At 39.6% G+C, this 22,881-nt stretch overlaps 1 protein-coding gene across 1 annotated transcript in view; it reads left to right on the forward strand.

Moving 5' to 3' along the window:
• LOC136875987 (solute carrier family 7 member 14) overlaps nucleotides 1-21,312 on the forward strand; it is a 446,413-nt gene extending 425,101 nt beyond the window's left edge. Inside the window, exons 10-13 of the mRNA XM_067149601.2 lie at nucleotides 1,894-2,098; nucleotides 8,046-8,284; nucleotides 14,569-14,696; nucleotides 21,062-21,312. Coding sequence (XP_067005702.2) covers nucleotides 1,894-2,098; nucleotides 8,046-8,284; nucleotides 14,569-14,696; nucleotides 21,062-21,312 — 823 coding nt within the window. The remainder of the gene's footprint in view (nucleotides 1-1,893; nucleotides 2,099-8,045; nucleotides 8,285-14,568; nucleotides 14,697-21,061) is intronic.
• Nucleotides 21,313-22,881: the final 1,569 nt, after the last annotated feature.

Consider the following 22,881-nt stretch of genomic DNA (forward strand, 5'->3'; position numbering starts at 1 on the left):
CTTCTTTGTTACCCAACACTCAAAAACATATACCATAGGTGGATCTTAAGGTATACAAAATCTAACTTTTCTAGTGTGTCTAGTTCTAAAAATTTTCTTCACACACATTTCGTTACTAATTTAACACACAAATGGTAATTTTATACGACCTAAAGAGCCTACTTTAAGCTTACGGGCTATTTAAAAAAATAATTGCATTGATCTTCCACGTGTTTTGAAAAGCCTGCTAACATCAATTGTGGGAAGTCCTCGAATGAGTTAAGCTGTAATGGGACAATCAAATTAACAAAACTGTCGACATTGTACGGTGGAATGTGAATCTTGTCTCACAAAAGGAAGTAACAGCTATGGGGTCAGCGATGTAATTCAAATTTTAGGAGGTTGATCTGCATCAAATATAAACAGATACGTGTCCGAAGAGTTGTGTCATAGTCACTCATTTAACGAGAAAATGGCCTTGAACCTGTTAGCAATTTGCGTAGTGGTTGGCCTGTCTGTAGCTCACTGGCCTAGTGTTCAGCGTCTCTGTTATACACGCGCTGTAGTTGATCGCAACATTCCAGTTCAATATGAGTCGAAAGTTTAATCTATGCATTTTTATATTTTTCATATTTTCCTATTTTTATTATTCTTCGTATTATCATTCTTATTGCTTTACCTATTTGTAATCAGGTCTTACGATTAGTGTATCTGTCCGTAGTATTACTTTTGTAGAATTGCTATAACTTCCTTTTATGTTTACATTTTTAAATTTTATTATTTAAAGTTGTTAAATGTAAGAGAGGACCGTGAGTCTTTTCTCACCAATGTAAATTTGGAATAAATAAATAAATAAATAAATAAATAAGTAAATAAATAAATAAATAAATAAATAAATAAATAAATAAATAAATAAATAAATAATCTATAATAGAGAGAATTCATAATTCCGAAACATTTACTCATTACAGCGGATTGTCTTGTGATTTTTCATTCGAGAAAATCCCACACATATTAAAATAGGTGTAAAACGGCAGGCAGTTTGTACAAAAGTCGCACTTTTGCATATATTTTCCATACTACGGCTTCCTCCTTAGTTATTTTTCTAATTACGGTACTACGTGTATATCACTCCAGAGGCTTTTGTGGCAAACCTTTCAGTTTTCTTGGATACTAGAGTATTACGCCTATTTGCTCTGTAGTGTGCAACTCTTTGCATTGGTGTAATGGTTTATTTGGCTTTGCCAAAACATTTGCTGATTTAAAGGCATTGCAGTCATATTGTTATGTCTATAATGTTTTCCTGTTCCACAATTTTACAGCATATTTAATGCCTTAATGAGATAATAAGAAAAATTTTAGGCGCTTAAGAATAATTGTTTAGGACGTATAAATCCTCGGTCTAGAGCTGAACGAATCATTATTGATGTGATAACGTCCACAAAATAAGGTGACCTACTTTCGAACCTCACTGTAACGAAAGTACGGGCTCTTATTCGAGATTATTGGTCCTAATCTAAAGATATTATCTGAATGGTTGAGGTAACATTTGATAGGTAATGTGGCGCATGAAAGAAAATGAACCTCAGATAAATAATTAGTCAGGAGTGAGGGTGACTAGGTTTGCGATTAATAACTCCAAAACCAAAATGCATGCGAAGATGTTTTGTGCCCAAAGAAAGCGCATGTAACTCCTTACTCACATAAAAATGGCCCGAATACAGAAACAATAACAGGTAAATGAATGGCTCAAAATTCGAAGTCTGAAATATCTTTTTAAAATATAAGTGATTTGGATATTTAAATCTCAATTTCGACCCCTTCCGCGTGGCCCCATTAAAAACTGCTTTTAAATTTATATTTCCGCTTTCCACGCATGTTCGTGAAAAGGTTCACTTTTACATTTTTCTCCAGTTCACCCGACAGCGATGATACATATCCAGGAGAAGAACCTGAAGAAGACTTCTCCATGAGAGACGATCAGTTTCTTGTGTCGGACCGCAGCGAGAACAAGTTCTACGGTACTCTACATGGAGGTAGTTCTGGAGGTGGCACGGGTGGAGGAGGCGTGGCCGGAGCGGTCGGCCCTAGTCTGGGGTACATAGGAAGACGATTACAGGTGAGAACACTGATTTAGCATTATGTTGTTGGATTCCATAGAAATTTTTTATCAATCTCGGGAACGATTATTATAGTAACATTGCATTATCATTTCCCAAATATAAATAATTGTACAAATTACAAGTTATTTGTCCATGTTCGACAGCGACATTGTTTTATGTACCTGATGTTCAGGTTCAGTCTTCGCAGGCAGTGAAGCAACGATGTACAAAATATATTCCATAGAAATGAACATTTTCTTGAAATGAATAGAACCAGCTGTATAGAGAAACTGATTACTACCGAGCTACTTGGCTAAGCGGCATTAGTCACATAGCAGTGTGCTTACACTCGGGAGATGGTAGGTTCAAACCACTGAGTCAGCAGCCCTGAAGATGGTTTCCCGATGTGTCCCATTTTCACAGAAGTCAAATACTGGTGCTGTACCTTAATTAAGGCCACGGTCGCTTCGTGCCCCATCATCGCCATAAGATCAGTCTGTGCCATTGCGACGTAAAACAAATATGTAAACAATGACTGAATACACGGATTGAGTAGAACTACATCAGTAAACTTAAATCTGTAAATATAAAGTAATAGTTTTGTCTGTAAATTGCTCAGAATTTTAAAAAGAACGGTATTTTTGTGTTGGTCGTGCCCACAGTAACACGAAAATGCACCTTCTCAGCTGCTTGTAGACATAAAAAGAAGACGTACGATACCATAAATGGCTCCAAACAAGCACTAACGCAGACAGGTAATTGTATGCAGAGGAAAGAAACAGAGTAAAACAAATAGTTGTTGAATCCTATAAAATGTCGTGGGAATATTTTGGTAGTAATTAGGAAAGATTAGGTCAAGCTGCAGGGAATCTTTCCTGGACAGTGATAAAGAAGCTTAGGAAGGGAGGGAAGAAGGGAATGAATAGTATTTTGGGTAAGTCAGGTGAACTCATAACATAACGCAGGGAATCACTGAAGAGGTAAAAGGAATATTTTGAAAATCTTCTCTTCGTTGTTTATATACCAAAGGTGATTGTGCAACGAGATACACTGTGCTGAAGCTAGGCAAAACTATCGTTCATGCAGAAATTCTGTCCATCTGTGAACTCTTAGGAAAGCCATCTACACGTTTTTTAAGGATATATTTTAATGCATGTTCTGATTCTATATAATTGGCATATATAATACATGGGAAGTGCAACTTTTATTTATAAGATACACTAAATTAACATTAAGTTCATTTTCAAATTTTCAATTAGTAATTTTCAAATTTTCAATTTTCAAATAGTAATGTTGACTGTGGAATGCAGGCTTTCATACTAGTACTTAATTCTCTTCTTCCCTTCATCATGTGTAAACAATAAATCCCACGTAAAAAAATCCCGTTTTAGCCTGTTGTTCAACTCTTCCTATATGCATATTACTTGTAAGTTTTCAGTCTGCCAAAGTACGAAATGCAGGGCATAGAACACTCTAACTTACCTGTAAATATACCTGTAAAAGAATATATTTATAAGAGAACGACATGATTCGTTCTACAAAAGGTTTCTAGCAAATCAATTTGTAAATATGCATATATATGTATGTACTACAATATTATATGTTAACAATTGTATACTTCTTCCACCTAGTCAATACATATAAGTTTATTTACAATTCAAAATTATAAAAACAACGTTTTAGAACAACAGTAGACCTATATGCTTCATCCGAAGTAGTCCATCTTCGGCTGTCTAGAAATAATAATAATAAGAAAAATAGAAATAACATTAACTTAAAATTAATGTACTGAAAGTTGCAAAACGTGATGAAGGTTTACATTCATATGATATACTTTTAAAATAAGCACAGGTGCGCTTTGAAACAACATGAGATGAAGGAGTCGTTTCATGAAGTATAATGAAGTCAGAATGAGTCTGGTATTGAACAATTCTACGTAATAAGTGACAATGATGATGCAATGAAAAGTTTCTTCTGTTCCTTAAAATTTGTTTCGCGTAAAAATATTAAAACCGGGTGAATTGGTTCTGCATTTAGGGGTGCGCAGCTGTGAGCTTGCATCCGGGAGATAGTGAGTTCGAACCCCACTGTCGGCAGCCCTGAAGATGGTTTTCCGTGGTTTCCCATTTTCATACCAGGCAAATGCTGGGGCTGTACCTTAATTTAGGACACGGCCGCTTCCTTACCAATCTTAGGCCTTGCCTCTCCCATAGTCGCCGTGAGACCTACAAGTGTCGTTGCGACGTAAAGCAAATTCTAAAGAAAATGTTAATTAAAATTGTTATTAACGTTATTTATAAACAGCTGAAGATGGCCTAATGTGGCCGAAACATGTACTGTTGTTCTAATATGTAGTTTTCTTACAATTTTGATTTGTAAATAAACGTGTATGTATTGACTGGTGGAGCAAGTGTACTGGTTGTTTCAACTCATATAGCATAGCTGTGAATATGGATCCAAAATGATTTATTGACAGTGTATAGTATTGTTTACGTTATATTCATCATTGGATAAACTCCATAAACCGGGCAAACGGCACTAGGAAAACTAATACAACGGGTTAGTTGTCATGTTCCTATTTATCACGATCTGTGATTGCTATATAATATTTTTCCTACACCCTGTTAAGGCATTACAATTAATGATTCCATTCAAAGCTCGACATCCGTTTAGTTCATACTCATATCTATTCTACCACTGGGGAACGGTCTTTTCCGCACTGTGTTGACATAACATATGTTGCATTCGAGCTGCTTCATAGCAAACAGCCGAACATATGAAATGAATGTTTCTGGGACTTGCCCAGGGCATAGAGCTTGGGTAATTTAACCCCGCAGATAATATTCATCACGATTTCGGCTGCCAATCACACGCTTCACTAGCTAGTACCAGCCGAGCGCTATAATGTTGCCCGTGGCTAGGAAAATTGGTTCCTGTTTTACTTACCTACATGTGGTTGCAACACAGCGTATATAATAGAGGACAATTATGGAACATATAAAATAAAGGGTTGATTGTAGTAAAATTCAAATAGATATTCACCTAATCAGTAAATTCACTATAATATTCTGTTACCTTCAGGTTTAAATCAATTACGCCGGGCTGAGTGGCTCAAACGTTTAAGGCGTTGGCCTTCTAACCCCAACTTGGCAGGTTCGATCCTGGCTCAGTCCGGTGGTATTTGAAGGTGCTCAAATACAACAGCCTCGTGTCGGTAGATTTACTGTCACATAAAAGAACTCCTGCGGGACTAAATTCCGACACCTCGGCGTCTCCGAAGACCGTAAAAGTAGTTAGTGGGACGTAAAGCAAATAACATTATTATTATTATTAAATCAATTACGTACGGTCTAAGTAAGGATTACGAGGGATAGACAGAGAGTAGAAAGAATGAATGAAGAATTATTAGAAAAAAATTGTAATAAAGGGAAGATTAAACAATCTTACTAATTTTGCGTCCAACTAATTACCTCTACGGTTTTCGGAGACGCTGAGGTGCTGGTATTTTGTCCCGCAGCAGTTCTTCGACGTGCCGCTACATCTACCGACACGAGGCTGACGTATATGATCATTTTGAAAAGCCATCGGGCTGAGCCAGATTGATCCTGCCAACTTGAGCTCAGAAAGCTGGCGCTCTGCCGCCGCAAATACATAGCCCGGCGGATTAAATATAGTCAGCGTGAACTAATTCTGGTTCTTCACGGATAATTCTTACTATTTCTACCCCATTACTTTCAGATGCACCGAGCGAATTGGCAGTGCGATTACGGTCGCGTAGATGTGAACTTGCATTGGCTAGATAGTGGGTTCGAAATCCACTTTCGGCATCCCTGAATATCATCATCTTCATCATCATCATCAATCAATCACCACTGATCTGCACTTATGGCAGTCGCCCTGGTGGCAGATTCTCTATTTGTTGTTTTTACAGTTTTTCTCAAACAATTGCGAAGAATTTGGAAATTTATTGAACATCTCCCTCGTTAAATTATTCAAATCCCTAAATCCTCTTCCTATTAACGAATATTTGCCCTAATTTGTCCCCTTGAATTCCAAATTTTTCTTCGTATATTGTGGTTTTTCCTACATTTAAAAACACCACTCAGAATTATTCGTCTAATAATGTCATTCCACGCAGTATCTCCACTGACAGCTCGGAACATACCACTTAATCGAGCAGCTTGTCTCCTTCCTCCTGAGGCTTCGCAGCCCAAACTTTGCAACATTTTCAAAAAAGCCACTATTTTCTCGGAATCCATCCAAAGCAAATTTCTTCCAATTCTCGAATTATGTAATCCTGGTGAGGGTCCCATACACTGGAACCATACTCTAGTTGGGCTCCCATTTTCACACCAGGCAAATGCCGGGAAGGTGCCTTAGTTAAGGCCACGAAACGACCGCTTTCTTCCTACTCTTAGCTCTTTCCTATCCCATTGTCGCCATATCTGTGTTGGTGCGACGCAAAGCAAGTTGTTCCAAATACCAGGTTTAATTCCTTGGGGAAAAGGCGGCCGGGTGTAGACCTGATCACTCTATTCCACTCAGTGCCAAGGTTAAATCTTGAGGAAGCCTTCATCTTCCACTCTTCCAAGGGCCTTCAATGCTGTTCTGAGACGTCTTTGGTACTCATTGGTCCTTACGTCGCACAGACTCCGACAGCTCATAGGGCAACGATGGGATAAACGAGAATCAGCATGCGTGGTTGCTGTAAAACCTCTGCTGTATAGAAAATATATCCCTACATCAATTAAAGGAAATATTATTTAGCATGTATTAGGCACATGCTGATATACTCCGTTTTCAAATTATAAACTTTCCAAAACAAACTTCTACGCAGAATGATCCTCAGGCCTGGGATCTAACACAAGGATACCACCCAACGTTCGAATTTCGACTGTTAGAATTCAGGTACCTAAATAAAATTGCTAACATGACCAAGTTTAGAATCCTGCGAGCTCGGTCAACTGACCAGGGCAGCTCCATTCTTAAACAGGTCATAAGGACCAAGAAGATAAACACAGGCTCAAACACCCCAGCCCTTGGCTCACTTATGACCTGGTTTAAGCCTTTTTAGCCTATTCCAAATTCATACTTTATCCCCTGACTAAATTTCATCAAACTTGAATCCGAAAAGGCCCCTTTCTTCAGCGGCTTGGTTACGCTTCACTCTGTGTGAATTCTTCTTCTTCTGCTTCCAGTAAATATTTTCCCACACTTATGGGGTCGCGGGTGCGTTGCACATATGCATGTAGCCCGACGCTACCCTATATGGAAGGATGTAAACACTATTGCATGTTCCTATGGTGGTTTGTGGTGTGTTGTCTGAATATTAAGAGGAGAGTTTTAGGACAGTCACAAACACCCAGTCCCCGAGCCAGAAGAATTAATCAGAAACGCTTAAAATCCCCGACTCGGTCGGAAATCGAACGCGGGACCCTCTGAAACGAAGGGCAGTACGCTGACCATTCAGCCAACGAGTCGGATCTTCAGACCTTCACTCTCGCTAAATGAATGAATTAATATTTCCCAAAATTCATATAGTGAAGAGGGGTTTCAGCTCTGGCTTGGAGGAAAATACCACCGCCAAGTCAGATTGTTCTTCCCTCGCCGGCGCAGTAAAACAGAGATTTTGCAACTGATCGGGTACCCTTAGGAAACAGGTGAGTTAGAGAGCATAGTTTTCACCCTGGGACTCTCAATCTACTCCCCACCCACCACCCAAAAAAGACAGGTTAATGCTGGGAAAGATGCGGCCCTAATTATTGAATTGCCCCAGCATTTACCAGGTGAGGAAATGGAAAACCACGAAATACCATCTTTGAACCCACGATCTCCGGAATTCAAGCTATCAGTTACATGGCACGAACACCGCAGACAACTAATAACTAGTGATCTAGGATAGGGTACGTCATTCTAATATGTGTTATCTGGCTTCTATTTTTAGAAAATGAATGTCTATTTCAGGCCGCGACCTATTTGTGTCCTGCCATCTTCCCCTGGGTGGACACTGGCCCTGCCACTGAGGAATCAGGTATGTTCGTCATGAAGATGGTGGGTCTCCTTTACCTACTCATCTTCATCTTCGACCTGATCGTGGTGTGCGGTGTAGGGAACATGAACACAGCTACAACTTTCTTCCTCGTCCTCTTCCTGCTCGCCATCATCGCCGTGCTGCTGGTGATATCGAGAAAGCCCCAAAACAGGTGAGTGCACGCCCAGGGCCAAGTAAAATGTTTAAGTGTGGAATTATACCTTTCCATAGAAAAAGTAGGCGGTATTTGAAGTGGGATATATCAGTATCTACAGTATGTGAGAGGGAGCTAACCCATAAATTGTTTAAAACATGGGTTATTCACATATTTGATATTACTATAATAAATTTATTACCCACAATATATGAATAATTACTATCCACGTTTACTCTTCCACTGTACAAAAGAAAGATTTCGGAATATCTATCAGTAGCGATCTTGCAGTGCCAGAGGGAGCTAAGCCACCCTGTGACATTACGTCAGCTACTGGTAGCCAATAGCACACGCGCTTGCTGTCACATATTTTAGTGTTGACATCAAGGCTGATGGTGACAGATGGCTGCTTAGAGTCGGTGTGACTTAAAACCCAGACACTATTAGTAAACCTTAAATGTACGAGGTAACAAAAAATTCATGTTGAAGTAAATCTGAACCCAACTGCATTTTTAAACATACATACATACATACATACATACATACATACATACATACATGCAAACGTTATCATTATAGACTGTTATGCCTTTCAGCGATCAGTCTGCAAGCCTCTGAGAATTTATTAAACGTCGCCACAATCCTTGATTTGCAGCTAGTGTTGTGGCCTCATTTAGTTCTATACCTATTATCTTTAAATCGTTAGAAACCGAGTCTAACCATCGTCGTCCTAGTCTCCCACTACTTCTCTTACCCTCCATAGCAGAGTCCATTATTCCCCTAGGTAACCTATCCTCCTGCATTCGCCGCACACGACCCTACCACCGAAGCCGGTTTATGCGTACAGCTTCATCCATAGAGTTCATTAGCCTTAATCTCCTAATTCCGAGTACCTTCTTGCCACTGTTCCCACCTGTTTGTACCAGCAATCATTCTTACTACTTTCATGTCTGATACTTCTAACTTATGAATAAGATATCCTGAGTCCACCCAGCTTTCGCTCCCTTAAAGCAAAGTTGGTCTGAAAACAGACCGATATAAAGATAGTTTCGTCTGGAAGCTGACTTCCTTCTTACAGAATACTGCTGATCGCATCTGCGAGCTCACTGCATTAGCTTTACTACACCTTGATTCAATCTCACTTACTATATTACCATCCTGGGAGAACACACAACCTAAATACTTGAAATTATCGACCCGTTCTAGCTTTGTATCACCAATCTGACATTTAATTCTGTTGAATTTCTTACCTACTGACATCAATTTAGTCTTCGAGAGACTAATTCTCATACCATACTCATTGCACCGATTTTCACGTTCCAAGATATTAGACAGCAGGCTTTCGGCACAGTCTGCCATTATGACCAAGTCGTCAGCATAGGCCAAGCTGCTTACTACATTTCCACCTAACTGAATCCCTCCCTGCTATTTTATACCTTTCAGCAGATGATCCATGTAAACTACGATCAGCAAAGGTGAAAGATTACAGCCTTGTCTAACTCCTGTAAGTATACTGAACCAGGAACTCATTCTACCATCAATTCTCACATCTAGCCCAATTGTAAACATAAATGCCTTTGATTGATTTCAATAATCTACCTTTAATTCCATAGTCCCCCAGTATAGTGAACACCTTTTCCCTCGGTACGGTACCCTGTCATATGCTTTCTCTAGATCTACAAAACGTAAACACAACAGCCTATTCCTGTCGTAGCATTTTTCAATTACCTGTCGCATACTGAAAATCTGATCCTGACAGCCTCTCTGTGGTCTGAAACCACACTGGTTTTCATCCAACTTCCTCTGAACGACTGATCGCACCCTCCCTTCCAAGATGCCAGTGAATACTTTGCCTGGTATGCTAACCAATGGGATACCTCGAAAGTTGTTGCAATCCTTCCTGTTCCCTTGCTTATAGATAGATGCAATTACTGCTTTTGTCCAATCTGAAGGTACCTTACCGACACTCCACGCTGACTTTACTACTCTATGAAGCCATTTCATCCCTGCCTTCCCACTATACTTCACCATTTCAGGTCTAATTTCATCTATTCCTGCTGCCTTATGACAATGGAGTTTATTTACTATCCTTTCCACTTCCTGAAGCATAATTTCACCAACATCACTTTCCTCCTCCCTATGAGCTTGGCTGTTTGCAACACCACCATGGTGATTTCCTTTTACATTGAGAAGATGTTCAAAATATTCCCTCCACGTCTCCAGTGATTCCCTGGGATCTATTATGAGTTCACCTGAATTACTCAAAACACTGTTCATTTCCTTTTTCCCTCCCTTAATAAGATTTTTTATTACTGTCCAGAAAGGTTTCCCTGCTGCTTGACCTAACCTTTCCAGGTTATTACCAAAATATTCCCGTGACCTTTTTGGATTCATCAACTATTTGTTTCGCTCTGTTTCTTTCATCTACGTACAAATCCCTGTCTGCCTTGGCCCTTGTTTGGAGCTATTTCTGATAAGCCTTCTTTTTACATTTACAGGCTGCTCTCACTTCATCATTCCACCAAGTTGTTCGCCTTTTCCCATCTTTACACACAGTTGTTCCTAGGCATTCCCTTGCTGTTTCTACTACAGCATCCCTGTATGCCACCCATTCACTTTCTATATCCTGAACCTGCTTACTGTCTACTGTTCGAAACTTCTCACTAATCATATCCATGTACTTCTGTCTAATTTCCTCGTCCTGGAGATTTTCTACCCTTATTCGTTTGCAGACAGATTTCACTTTCTCTACCCTAGGCTTAGATATACTTAGTTCACTACAGATCAGATAGTGGTCTGTATCATCGAAAAATCCACTAAAAACTCGTACATTCCTAACAGATTTTCTGAATTCAAAGTCTGTTAAGATATAGTCTATTATGGATCGGGTACCTCTAGCCTCCCAAGTGTAGCGGTGAATAGCCTTATGCTTGAAGAATGTATTCGTAACAGCTAAATCCATATTAGCACAGAAGTCCAGCAAACGCTTCCCATTCCCATTAGCTTCCATATCTTCCCCACATTTACCAATCACCCTTTCGTATCCTTCAGTTCTATTTCCAACTCTCGCATAGAAATCGCCCATTAGCACTATTCTGTCCTTGCTGTTGACCCTGACCACGATGTCACTCAATGCTTCATAAAACTTGTCAACTTCATCCTCATCTGCACCCTCGCATGGTGAATACACGGACACAATTCTTGTCCTAATTCCTCCAACTGACAAATCTACCCACATCATTCGTTCATTTACGTGATTAACAGAAACTATGTTGCATGCAATGGTATTCCTGATAAAGAGCCCTGCCCCAGAATCTGCCCTTCCCTTTTTAACACCCGTCAAGTACACTTTATAATCTCTTATCTCTTCCTCAGTATCTCCCCTTACCCGAATATCACTTACTCCTAGCACATCCAGATGCATCCTCTTTGCTGACTCAGCCAGTTCTACCTTCTTTCTTCCACAAGCCCCTTTAATATTAATAGCTCCCCATCGAATTCCAATTCGTTTGCCAAGTTGTTTCCAAGGAGTCCCTCGCCTGTCAAATGGGAGTGGGACTCCGTTACTCCCATAGGTCCGAGGCTTGCTTAAAGTGTTCTGAGCTCGGTTAATTCATGAAGCAGGATGCTGCCCTACTTGCACATAGTCCAAGTGAGGGTCTCTCCTCTAACGGGTTATGGGCCACCGGTGAATTGTGTAGTCCTAGCCGCCTGAGCACAAGGAGGGCCACAACTCAGAATATGTCCGAGATGCCCACTCCTATTCCATAGCAACTGGTATCCCGACTCGCAGGACCACTTACTAGGCCACTCAGCCGTTGCCCATGGTTCACGAACTAGGACGTGACTACAGTAACCCACACGAACATGAAAACAAGTAATTGATAAACATTCCACTGTTGTAAAAAAAACCGATTTTTTTAAATGTCATTTTTCAGATTTGACGATTTTGAGCTGACTTTTTCCAGATAAATAATGGATATTACTGGAATATTTTAATTTTCTTACGTTTTTGGACCAAAATGCTGTATTCAGATGATGCTGCAAGCCTTACACTCACACCAGAGGAATTGCAACAGTCAGTTAACTGTTCGAGAGGCCATGTGATCGTTTTCCTCTCAGCATTAACGTTAGGTTCTTCAGTTTATGCTATAGTGGAGAGAATAGAGGACTTCATTAAGATAAGTTCCAGATTTCAAATTGCCAACAATTTAAACGGAAATAAACGTAAATGTTTATACATTTCTAAATGTTTTGAGTGTAACCTGATGATGTTCCTTCAAGAACGAAACATGCCATTCTAGTTTAATTAAGTTGTATCTTTTTCGAATATAATATTCTTTCCGTATTTTTGTCTTTTTCGGGTAATTTATAAATTTATTAAGAAGCTAACAGTAATAAATCATTTGCATAAGATGCAAATTCGCGTGGTCATTAACAACTATTGATCAGGAAGATGGTAGAGATGACTTATCTAAATGAGAATAAAAATACGAATGTTTATTCGAAGAGGAAGTTGGAAACCTAGTCCTCTAATACCACTGAGCTCAAGGAAATACACTGACTGACAGAGCAAATGCAACACCAAGAAGGAGTGGTTCGAAAGGGATGAAAGTTGGGGAAAAAACAGAGACGGCACGGACGAATAATTGATGTTTATTTCAAACCGATATGCAGGTTACACAATGCGCACGGCATCGACTCAGTAGGATGTAGGACCACCGCGAGCGGCGATGCACGCAGAAACACGTCGAGGTACAGAGTCAATAAGAGTGCGGATGGTGTCCTGAGGGATGGTTCTCCATTCTCTGTCAACCATTTGCCACAGTTGGTCGTCCGTACGAGGCTGGGGCAGAGTTTGCAAACGGCGTCCAATGAGATCCCACACGTGTTCGATTGGTGAGAGATCCGGAGAGTACGCTGGCCACGGAAGCATCTGTACACCTCGTAGAGCCTGTTGGGAGATGCGAGCAGTGTGTGGGCGGGCATTATCCTGCTGAAACAGAGCATTGGGCAGCCCCTGAAGGTACGGGAGTGCCACCGGCCGCAGCACATGCTGCACGTAGCGGTGGGCATTTAACGTGCCTTGAATACGCACTAGAGGTGACGTGGAATCATACGCAATAGCGCCCCAAACCATGATGCCGCGTTGTCTAGCGGTAGGGCGCTCCACAGTTACTGCCAGATTTGACCTTTCTCCACGCCAACGCCACACTCGTCTGCGGTGACTATCACTGACAGAACAGAAGCGTGACTCATCGGAGAACACGACGTTCCGCCATTCCCTCATCCAAGTCGCTCTAGCCCGGCACCATGCCAGGCGTGCACGTCTATGCTGTGGAGTCAATGGTAGTCTTCTGAGCGGACGCCGGGAGTGCAGGCCTCCTTCAATCAATCGACGGGAAATTGTTCTGGTCGATATTGGAACAGCCAGGGTGTCTTGCACATGCTGAAGAATGGCGGTTGACGTGGCGTGCGGGGCTGCCACCGCTTGGCGGCGGATGCGCCGATCCTCGCGTGCTGACGTCACTCGGGTTGCGCCTGGACCCCTCGCACGTGCCACATGTCCCTGCGCCAACCATCTTCGCCACAGGCGCTGCACCGTGGACACATCCCTATGGGTATCGGCTGCGATTTGACGAAGCGACCAACCTGCCCTTCTCAGCCCGATCACCATACCCCTCGTAAAGTCGTCTGTCTGCTGGAAATGCCTCCATTCACGGCGGCCTGGCATTCTTAGCTTTACACGTGTCCTGTGGCACACGACAACACGTTCTACAATGACTGTCGGCTGAGAAATCACGGTACGAAGTGGGCCATTCGCCAACGCCGTGTCCCATTTATCGTTCGCTACGTGCGCAGCACAGCGGCGCATTTCACATCATGAGCATACCTCAGTGACGTCAGTCTACCCTGCAATTGGCATAAAGTTCTGACCACTCCTTCTTGGTGTTGCATTTGCTCTGTCAGTCAGTGTAAAACGCAATTGCCTTCATTTTCATAAGTTCCTAAATTTCATCTAAGATAACTTTAACCAGAAGGCCTAACCAGTTAATGACAGAAATGACAGGTAGTATACACATTTACAAAATTATTTGGACTTGCCAGATCATACATAGACAACAGCTAAAGAAGATTCACTAATAACTTTGAATTTTATATTCATTGACGTTCATAAAGTTCCGTTGTTTTCAAATTCAGCCTCTACTTCTGACCTGGATCATATCACATTCCAGGTCTTGGTCAGTTACTGAGAAGGAACTTGCCAGCGCTAGAGTTTTATGTTTATTTTATTGTTTCAGGAAAACGCTGCTTTTTATGACCCCGGGCCTGCCGTTCGTGCCAGCCATAGCAGTCATGGTCAACATCTACCTCATCTTCAAGCTGTCTTACCTTACCTTGGTCCGGTTCGTGGTCTGGATGTCAATAGGTACGCCAAGAACGTGTGTCGATGATGTACTTACAATAGACTTTTTTTCATCTTAACGTTAGGTACTTTCCATTTACTCTTAAAGCAGGCGAGAATTCTCCATCGAAGTGTACACTAATTAAAATACATACTATATTTCCTCTCGCTCTAGAGTAAGTATAGGGGCTACCTGGCCGCGGCGGTAAAGACGTGCTCGGTTCGCCCGGAACGACGTGGGTTCGAACCCCGTCAGGAAGTCGTAAAATTTAAGAAACGATATTTCCACTTCCGGAGGTGCATATGGCCCTGAGATTCACTCAGCCTACACCAAAAAGACTACCAGGTTAAGTCCTGGGGGCAAAGGCGGCCAGGCGCACAGCTAACCACTCCACCACATCACGTGCCGAGGTTAATAATGGTGGAAGCCTTAATATTCCACTCCTCCAAGGGCCTGGAGTATGGAGGTGTCTTTGCTTTGTTTTTGCTAAAGTATTCTTATTCTTCTACTTGTATATGATGAGGCCTGCTACGGACCACATGTCAATTTCAAAATATCCTTCCTTATGGTTTCCTATATCGTTCTTTCCAGTGTTATTTCACTATTGCACTAGGCCCTATTCTTCTCTCCTCAGACCATTTTGGACCGGATTTCCTTTTAATTCCTCCATGGAATACTTCCATTCATAAAATATCTTTTTTTCACTCTTTCTACACTTTCCTCTTCTTTATTTCTTTCTGACTCTTTCTGACCTCTTGTATCCATCTTGTTGACTTTTCTCCCAAAGATACTTGAATATCTGCTTTGTCAATCTGTTATAATCCATTCTATAGATATGTCCAAAAAATATATGTATGTATGTATGTTGGGTATTCAGCCCAAAGGCTGGTTTGATCCTCTGCAGCTCCGCCAACAGCTGTCATAAATAGGCTAGGCGTCACTGAAGAGGCGTACTAGGGAAATGAGGAGTGAGGTAGTTTCCCGTTGCTTTCCTCACCGAGCCAGCCGCTGCTATTACATATCAGTCTGCCAAGCCCACTGAAATGCATGCACCAACTGACCCTATGAGCGATATTTTCACACCATTCATAACAGGGACTGGCTGCATAAGCAATAGTATTACTAGCATCACTCATACCTCAGTCACTTTCATATTGTCAAAGCCAAGGATGAGACTGAGACAGGTCAATGAAAGTAACAAATTTGATATAGCCCATACCAGAAGACATAGTGCACTGTAAACACTACATCTCGCCAGCAAAGGCTGGTATATTTCCTTATTACTTCTTAATTCTCATTATACTGTTATTTTAATTTGACTTAAGATTTTTCTCATGATTCTTCTTTCTAGTACTTGAAGTTTATCTAAACTATAGTTAAAACTAGACATTCACTTGCGTAAAGACGTCCTGGTTTCACCACAGTATTATAGTGCCTTTTTTAAGATTATATAAGCATTTCTTGTTATAAAATTTCCTAGTGATTCCATCCGCTCTTTCGTCTTTTGTAACTTTTCTCAAAATAATGAATACTATTATTAGATTGTTTCTAAGTAAATAAGTCTATTTTACCATCACTTTTGTGGTTGTCAATTTGTGAGGGGTACATGCTATTTGGAAGGTGGTGGATCACCATTAGCAAACCTGGAAAGAGTTTTGGGGAATTTTCCATTTTGACACCAGCAAATTCTGACGCTGTGCCTTAATTAAGGTCGCGGATATTTCCTTCCCAGCCCTGACCATTTACTGTTCCATCAGCGCTGAATATGTTTCTGACTTAGTGGGATGTTAAGCTACTAACCTAACAATTGATGTAGGGCTCCAACGCAAAGAGCCGCCAGCATTTAGGCGTGAATATATCTATGTGCTCTTTCGAAATAAAATGCTACGCTTTATTTGTTCATACCCGGTTTAGCACCAGTTACGAAGCTTATAAAGGATTCAAACATGATATGAGAAATGTGACACATATGCCAAAATTTCTACATTAATATTTCACAAATGTAAGTCAGAAAGTGGTCGCTCACTCTACCAACGGATCGATACTTCGTGAATGTAAGCGACTCTTCGATTTTTAAGGAACTGAAAATGAAATCTCCACGCAGAGTGATATGCATTTTCGAGTCAAGTCTGCCACCATAGTTGATCAAAATTGATTGCCAACGGCAGAACTGTCTGTGCCAGAGGCATTCTTGAACGAATTTGAAATGCGAGGTAAGAGTGTCATCAGCCATACGTATGTTCCCGAATCTGTTCTCCTAAACAGAACGTCGATTGAAACAGTTACTGATCTGCACAAAGTGTTACTGTGCAGGTTTCGGTAAATATTCACTCTGCCGGCAGCATTGGTCGTTGCGCCAGTTCTCGAATTACGTAACATTTTGCACTCATATTTGAAGATTTCTGTGGTTAACTGGACGAAAAGTCCGGTGTAAGTTTCGCCGAGTAGAAAATCTCTGTCGGTTTTTATTACTGTATTGATGGTGTGAAAGTACAGTACCTCATAGGAACCACGGGTGTTAATAGGTGTTAATATAAGGAAAAATATTCATTTATGTAATCACATTAACGAGGTTGTGAATAAAGTTCAGAGATCCTTTCATATGGTTATGAGGGTATTTAGAAAGGGGATCAATTAGAGTATGGCTTCAGTGTATGGGGCTCACACCAGGATTACATGACTAGAGAACTGCAAGTGGTCCAAAAGAAAGCAGATCGATTTGTTCTGGGTGTTATTCGATAAAAGAGTAGTGTTACGAAAATATTACAACTTTGGGACGGGAAGACATTGGATAAGGAGACGAGCTACTCGACTAAGCGGTGTGATCCGAGTGGTCGGTGCAGAGATATTGTTGATTCACATTAGTAGTCCAATAAACTGGAGTAAAAGTTTTAAATTTTAGAAAAATCATGCTATGTAATTCAAGAGCAATAATGGGGGTAAATATCCATTTACACGAAGGAGAATTAGATACTGGTATAATTTATCGAGGGAAATGTTCGCTAAATTTCCACAGTTTTGAAATCACTTATGAAAAAATTTTTTGTTTGTTTTGCTATTTGCTTCTCGTCGCACCGACACAGGTAAGTCTTACGGCGACCATGGGACAGGAAAGGCCTAGGAATGGGAAGAAAGCGGCCGTGGTCTTAATTAAAGTACAGCCCCAGGATTTGCCTGGTGTGAAAATGGGAAACCACGGAAAACCATCTTTAGGGCTGCCGACAGTGGGGTTCGAACCCACTATCTCCCGATTACTGGATACTGGCCGCACTTAAGCGACTGCAGCTATCGAGCTCGGTTATATTATGAACAATCTAGGGAAATAATTGATGGACTATCTTATCTGCCACATGGGCGACATCCTTAAATGTAGATCGATGACAATAAATTCATCTATTGATTTACTGCTATATAATCTTCGGCTGGTTGATACTCCTTATGGCATACCTGACTGTAGGGAGGAAGATCGCGACGGGCACAGTACCGTTTCCTCAAAAAATATTTTTTGCTCCAAATTGGGCTGTATTTCATCCCCCAACAACCTGCTTAAATGGAGATGACATAATATTACTACAAATAGTTTGAAGAGAAACAATAAATGCAACTGGTTGAATTTTCAGCTACATTTGAATTTATAAAGGACTAGTACCTTTTACAACTCTTCTGCAATAATTTTTGAAGAAACCGCCCGATGTTGGTAGTGAAATCAGAAAATAAAAGGTTGTTTTTCTTAAAAGACGACACATTCGAAATCGAAAATCGGAGACCCGGCCCTGTATTTAAAACAGTTATATTACATGTTATTAAGTTATTCAGTTCACCTTGTTTTACGTTATTTTTGTGAATTAAATAAATTCTGAGAAAGAAGGGACTTCCAGTAAATTCTGATCTATTTGTAGGAACAATATCGTATTTACTGAAGATAAAACTCCATATAAATCTAATAGGGTGGTGATGAATTCTTCACTGTAAATTTCAAGTATTCTGTTACTCAGTGAATTTATGTTACCATTTGATACGTTTGCGACCTTTTAGGCTTAATACAATACCTTTCGTTTTATTTTGTAATACGATTTGAAATAGCTTCGTTGAGTGAATAAAATGTAAATTCAAATTTCTTTTCCACTAAACTTGTTCAGAGAGGATGATTACCTAGTTGAATTTCCTCTCAAAACAGAAATTACTACCACCACCTGTTAGATTCTTCTCACACAGTTTCAGAACTTAGTCCCTGTTACAGGAAAGATAATACTTTAATTTAGTCCATTTGCGGTTGAGATCATTTCGCTATTTATGAACTGTTTTGTATTTTAAATGCTTTAATACTTTCATTGTATGCTTTTATTTGGTTTCATACTGCTAGTTTTGTACATATATCTGTCTTAGAAATAAACACATTTCATCTTTCAACGTAGATTACTGGTTTTGGTGCTTAGTATCGTATGGCTTTCCAATCTGTAACTATTTGGAGAGAATATACAGTTTAAACGTCGAAAAAATTAGAAAAACAGAATTCATTTGCAGTAAGAACTTCCAGGGGTGGTGGAAAAATTGCAAATTTTATAATTTTAAATGGAATATTACATAATTTAAAGAGTTTAAGTTTCATCATAATGTCAACAATTGATATCCTCACCTGCAAGTAGGATGAGTTAAATTCTCCTCATGATTTCTTTAAAGGATACAAGTGCTATATAGAAACATATTGAACTCATGCTTAGTAAATGTTATTCAGAATATTCTTGTTCAGATGTGAGCGACATTTTAAAACAGTTACGTACGTATTTAAGGAGGGATTTCTGGGTTAAACCTCCCTCCCATCCACCCCGTAGAAGATTTTAACTCCCTCATTATTAATTCAAACAGAAAAGTATGTATATAAAACAAATAGCATTAACTAAATCTCTTCGTTAGTTTTTCAGTTCAAGGTAATTCTTCAGACCAGAAATAATAATAATAATAATAATAATAATAATAATAATAATAATAATAATAATAATAATAGTAATACACGAAGCTGGCACTCCTGAACATACTTAGGGATTACGCTCTAAATTCAGGAGATGCTTTGAATGAACTACTGAAAGAATACCGCCGATTGAATATTGGATTGTGATTTCTCATGGTTATTAACAAACATTTGTTGGCTACCTATACCTAATAATTAAGATAATTAGTTATTAGGAATTAAAATATGCTAATACCTTATTACAGGGGATGTTGGAAAGGTTCTCCTCCTGCATTCACACATTTCCGGCATCGTGTTAGCAAACTCCGATTCACACGTTTCAGTCCAATATTCCTTAATTAAAACTATTTTAACATCTTCGTAGCCCGCAATGCTGAGCTCTTCGAAACCCTGGATTCCTGTCCAAGTCACCTTATGGATTTTGTAGGCGTGTGTTCCAATCTTCCTGCGATTTCATTTACTTTTTCCTCGTGAAGTACACGTTTAATAACACTTCGCTTCTTATCGAGTAAAGAACCAGTTCCTCTGAATATGTTTACTAGTTTCTCTACATGGAGGGTTTAGACCAGGCAATTGTGTTACAAATTGTCTAAAGACTTCCCTGAAAGACTCCGTTCTCACATAATTATAGTGCGCAAATACCCTTTCCTCCACGGTGTACACATGTGGAGGAATTATGACAATTTTACCCCGAAGTAACACTTCTCAACTCTAGAACATTTGGAGAGACAGATCAGCACATAATACACGTTCTCCAGCACGGGCCTGAACTGCGAAGTGCGGGGATTCCCGTGTTGCGGGAAGTGATGAGTCAACGGAAGGCAGATAAGCTGGGCGTGGCTGGCGGCCAACCGATAAGGGAAACTCAGTGTATATATTGTTGATGTCATTAAGTGGACGTATTTGTTATAAACAGCTATATTCAGCACAAACATAAAAAGTGGAATGGAGCAACATGTAAGAAATAATCTTACAGTGTGAATTAAACAACTTTTTGTTTTCATCATATTGAATGAATTTCATACTTTCATTAATTATATTTCCAATAGATTCATTAGTATTTCATATCTAGTAGTGCATAGTAGTAGCAGCAGCGGGGATAATAATATTAAAATACCAGAAAATTGCACTCGGACAATCTGTCTTTAATATGACTCCTCACACTTCACACCCGACTAAATTCTGCGCTCGCCAGTGTATTTAATATGATATCGCTTCAATTTATAGAACCAGGAAGAACATTCTAGAGAATAATCCTCCTTTTCTTAATTGTAGGGTTTTCTATTTTTCTCTGGCGTAATATTACTTCTCATAATCTTCAGGTGTATTGCAGCCTGATATTTTAAAGAACAGTGGAGATTATGGATGGGTAGGGGCAAATCAATAAGAAATATTTTTATGTTTGTTTCTGTCATTCAGGTTTCGCGGTATACTTCGTCTACGGCATCAAGCACAGCACCTTGGAGGAGGAGAGTCAAGTAGACGCCGATAATCAGAACATCGAACTGACAGTGACCAGCGATGCAACAGCTGCGCACTCCCCTGCACCGCACCGGCCGGAACCGTTCGCCGACTACAGTCATACCATGACTGCCAACGCACCAGTACCAGCTGAGGATCGTGGTTCGCTCTTTATATCGGAACAACAATTCCCCACTTGGGACGACTGAGTTCTCCTAGTGGGGTTTCTCAAAGGGTGGGGTAATGCATGGTCCAGGCTTGCAAGCACTTGTTTTAACAGACTGCTATGGAAGAGGTGCGGTGGTAATCCATTAGTGTCCCTTTTGTTTGTTTTCACACATTAGCTGTAAATAGTAACCTACCTACTTTTTTACATTGTAAAGATTTTTTGCAGAAAATTTGTTATTAATAGAATTATACATTTCTGCTAAGGGCTACAAGAAAGTTATTCATTTCAATCGTTTTGAATGTATTTTTACGAGAGATGTGAGTGATAAATCTGTTCAAAAAATCATTTTCGACAAACTAAACGTAGCAACATTTAGGAATGTGTTGCAAATTCATTCCGACGAAATAAAACTTTGAGGCCTTTGCATATTTTGTTTCTCAGTTTTATTTCTAACATTAATTATGCATTTTGATATCCTATATGTCAGTCATAATGGATTTTTAGTGGGATTAGAATTCTCATTAAAACGTACAAAATATTATTTTTTGTCAGTAGTATGCCTTAAAAGTTCCCATTCCATGGACTTGCATACATAAACCCCGATGATAAATTGTTTTTTTTTTTAGTATCAGTAAAGCATTAATAGTGGACTTTTGTGAATGTAGTAATTGAAATTGACACCTGCATCATTGTAGACAGAATTCTTCAGTTTTGGTTAACATTATGAATGGATTTAGAATTCACAGACCTAAAAATTGCAGCATCCCAATAAAATTAATTATTAGATACAGGAGGATTTCGGAATTATTTCTAGTTTACTATGTATTCTTTAGTTATTAATTATAGTACAAAGACACCCTGTGAGATGTTATGGTAAATTAAGACTTTACTTTCTGCCAACTTGAACGTTGCTGTGATGTTACTTGAAGTGTAGGTATGGAAATAAATCTTTGATTTTAACGCTACCAAAATACTCTTCCATGCTAATCAGTGAGACCAATGTTCTATATAGAATAATAAATGTCATAATTATGATTAAATAATAGGATAAAATATTGCTAAACATGGGCGATGCAGCTGGGCTGTGTAGGGCACCAGATGAGTTCTACACATAACTACTTGTAACGTTGTTGATGTTGTTATTTGAAGGTGATTGTTTTGTCTGTTGATATCATGATGATAATGAAGAACATGCTGTGTATTGGGTATGATATCATACCACGTCTACGTAAGGCGAGAAATGTGAATGATATTAGATCACTCTTTGAGGTAAAGACTGTGTTTAATCAGAAATACCTTCCGACTTCCCAGGCTTCCACTACTCCACATCACTATTTCTCAAGTAATGTCAGAAGTTTTCCTTATGTTTGGTTTTGTTTATTTATCACGTATTCCGGGACTTTCATACTTAAATTAAAATGCAGTTTTATTTTCAGTGACATTTTAATTCATTTCAGACGTCTGTTTTCTAAAAAACTATTTGAAACATAGATGTATTGATAGATGAGAGCTGGGCTTCACTTATTATGGCTACCTGATTCTGAAAACGTCAGGGCATTAAAGACGTTTAATAAAATTTTTATAATGTCCTTACTCTCAACGTTCTTCA

The sequence above is a fragment of the Anabrus simplex genome, chromosome 6 (assembly GCF_040414725.1).
Source record: "Anabrus simplex isolate iqAnaSimp1 chromosome 6, ASM4041472v1, whole genome shotgun sequence".
NCBI classification, from domain to species: domain Eukaryota; kingdom Metazoa; phylum Arthropoda; class Insecta; order Orthoptera; family Tettigoniidae; genus Anabrus; species Anabrus simplex.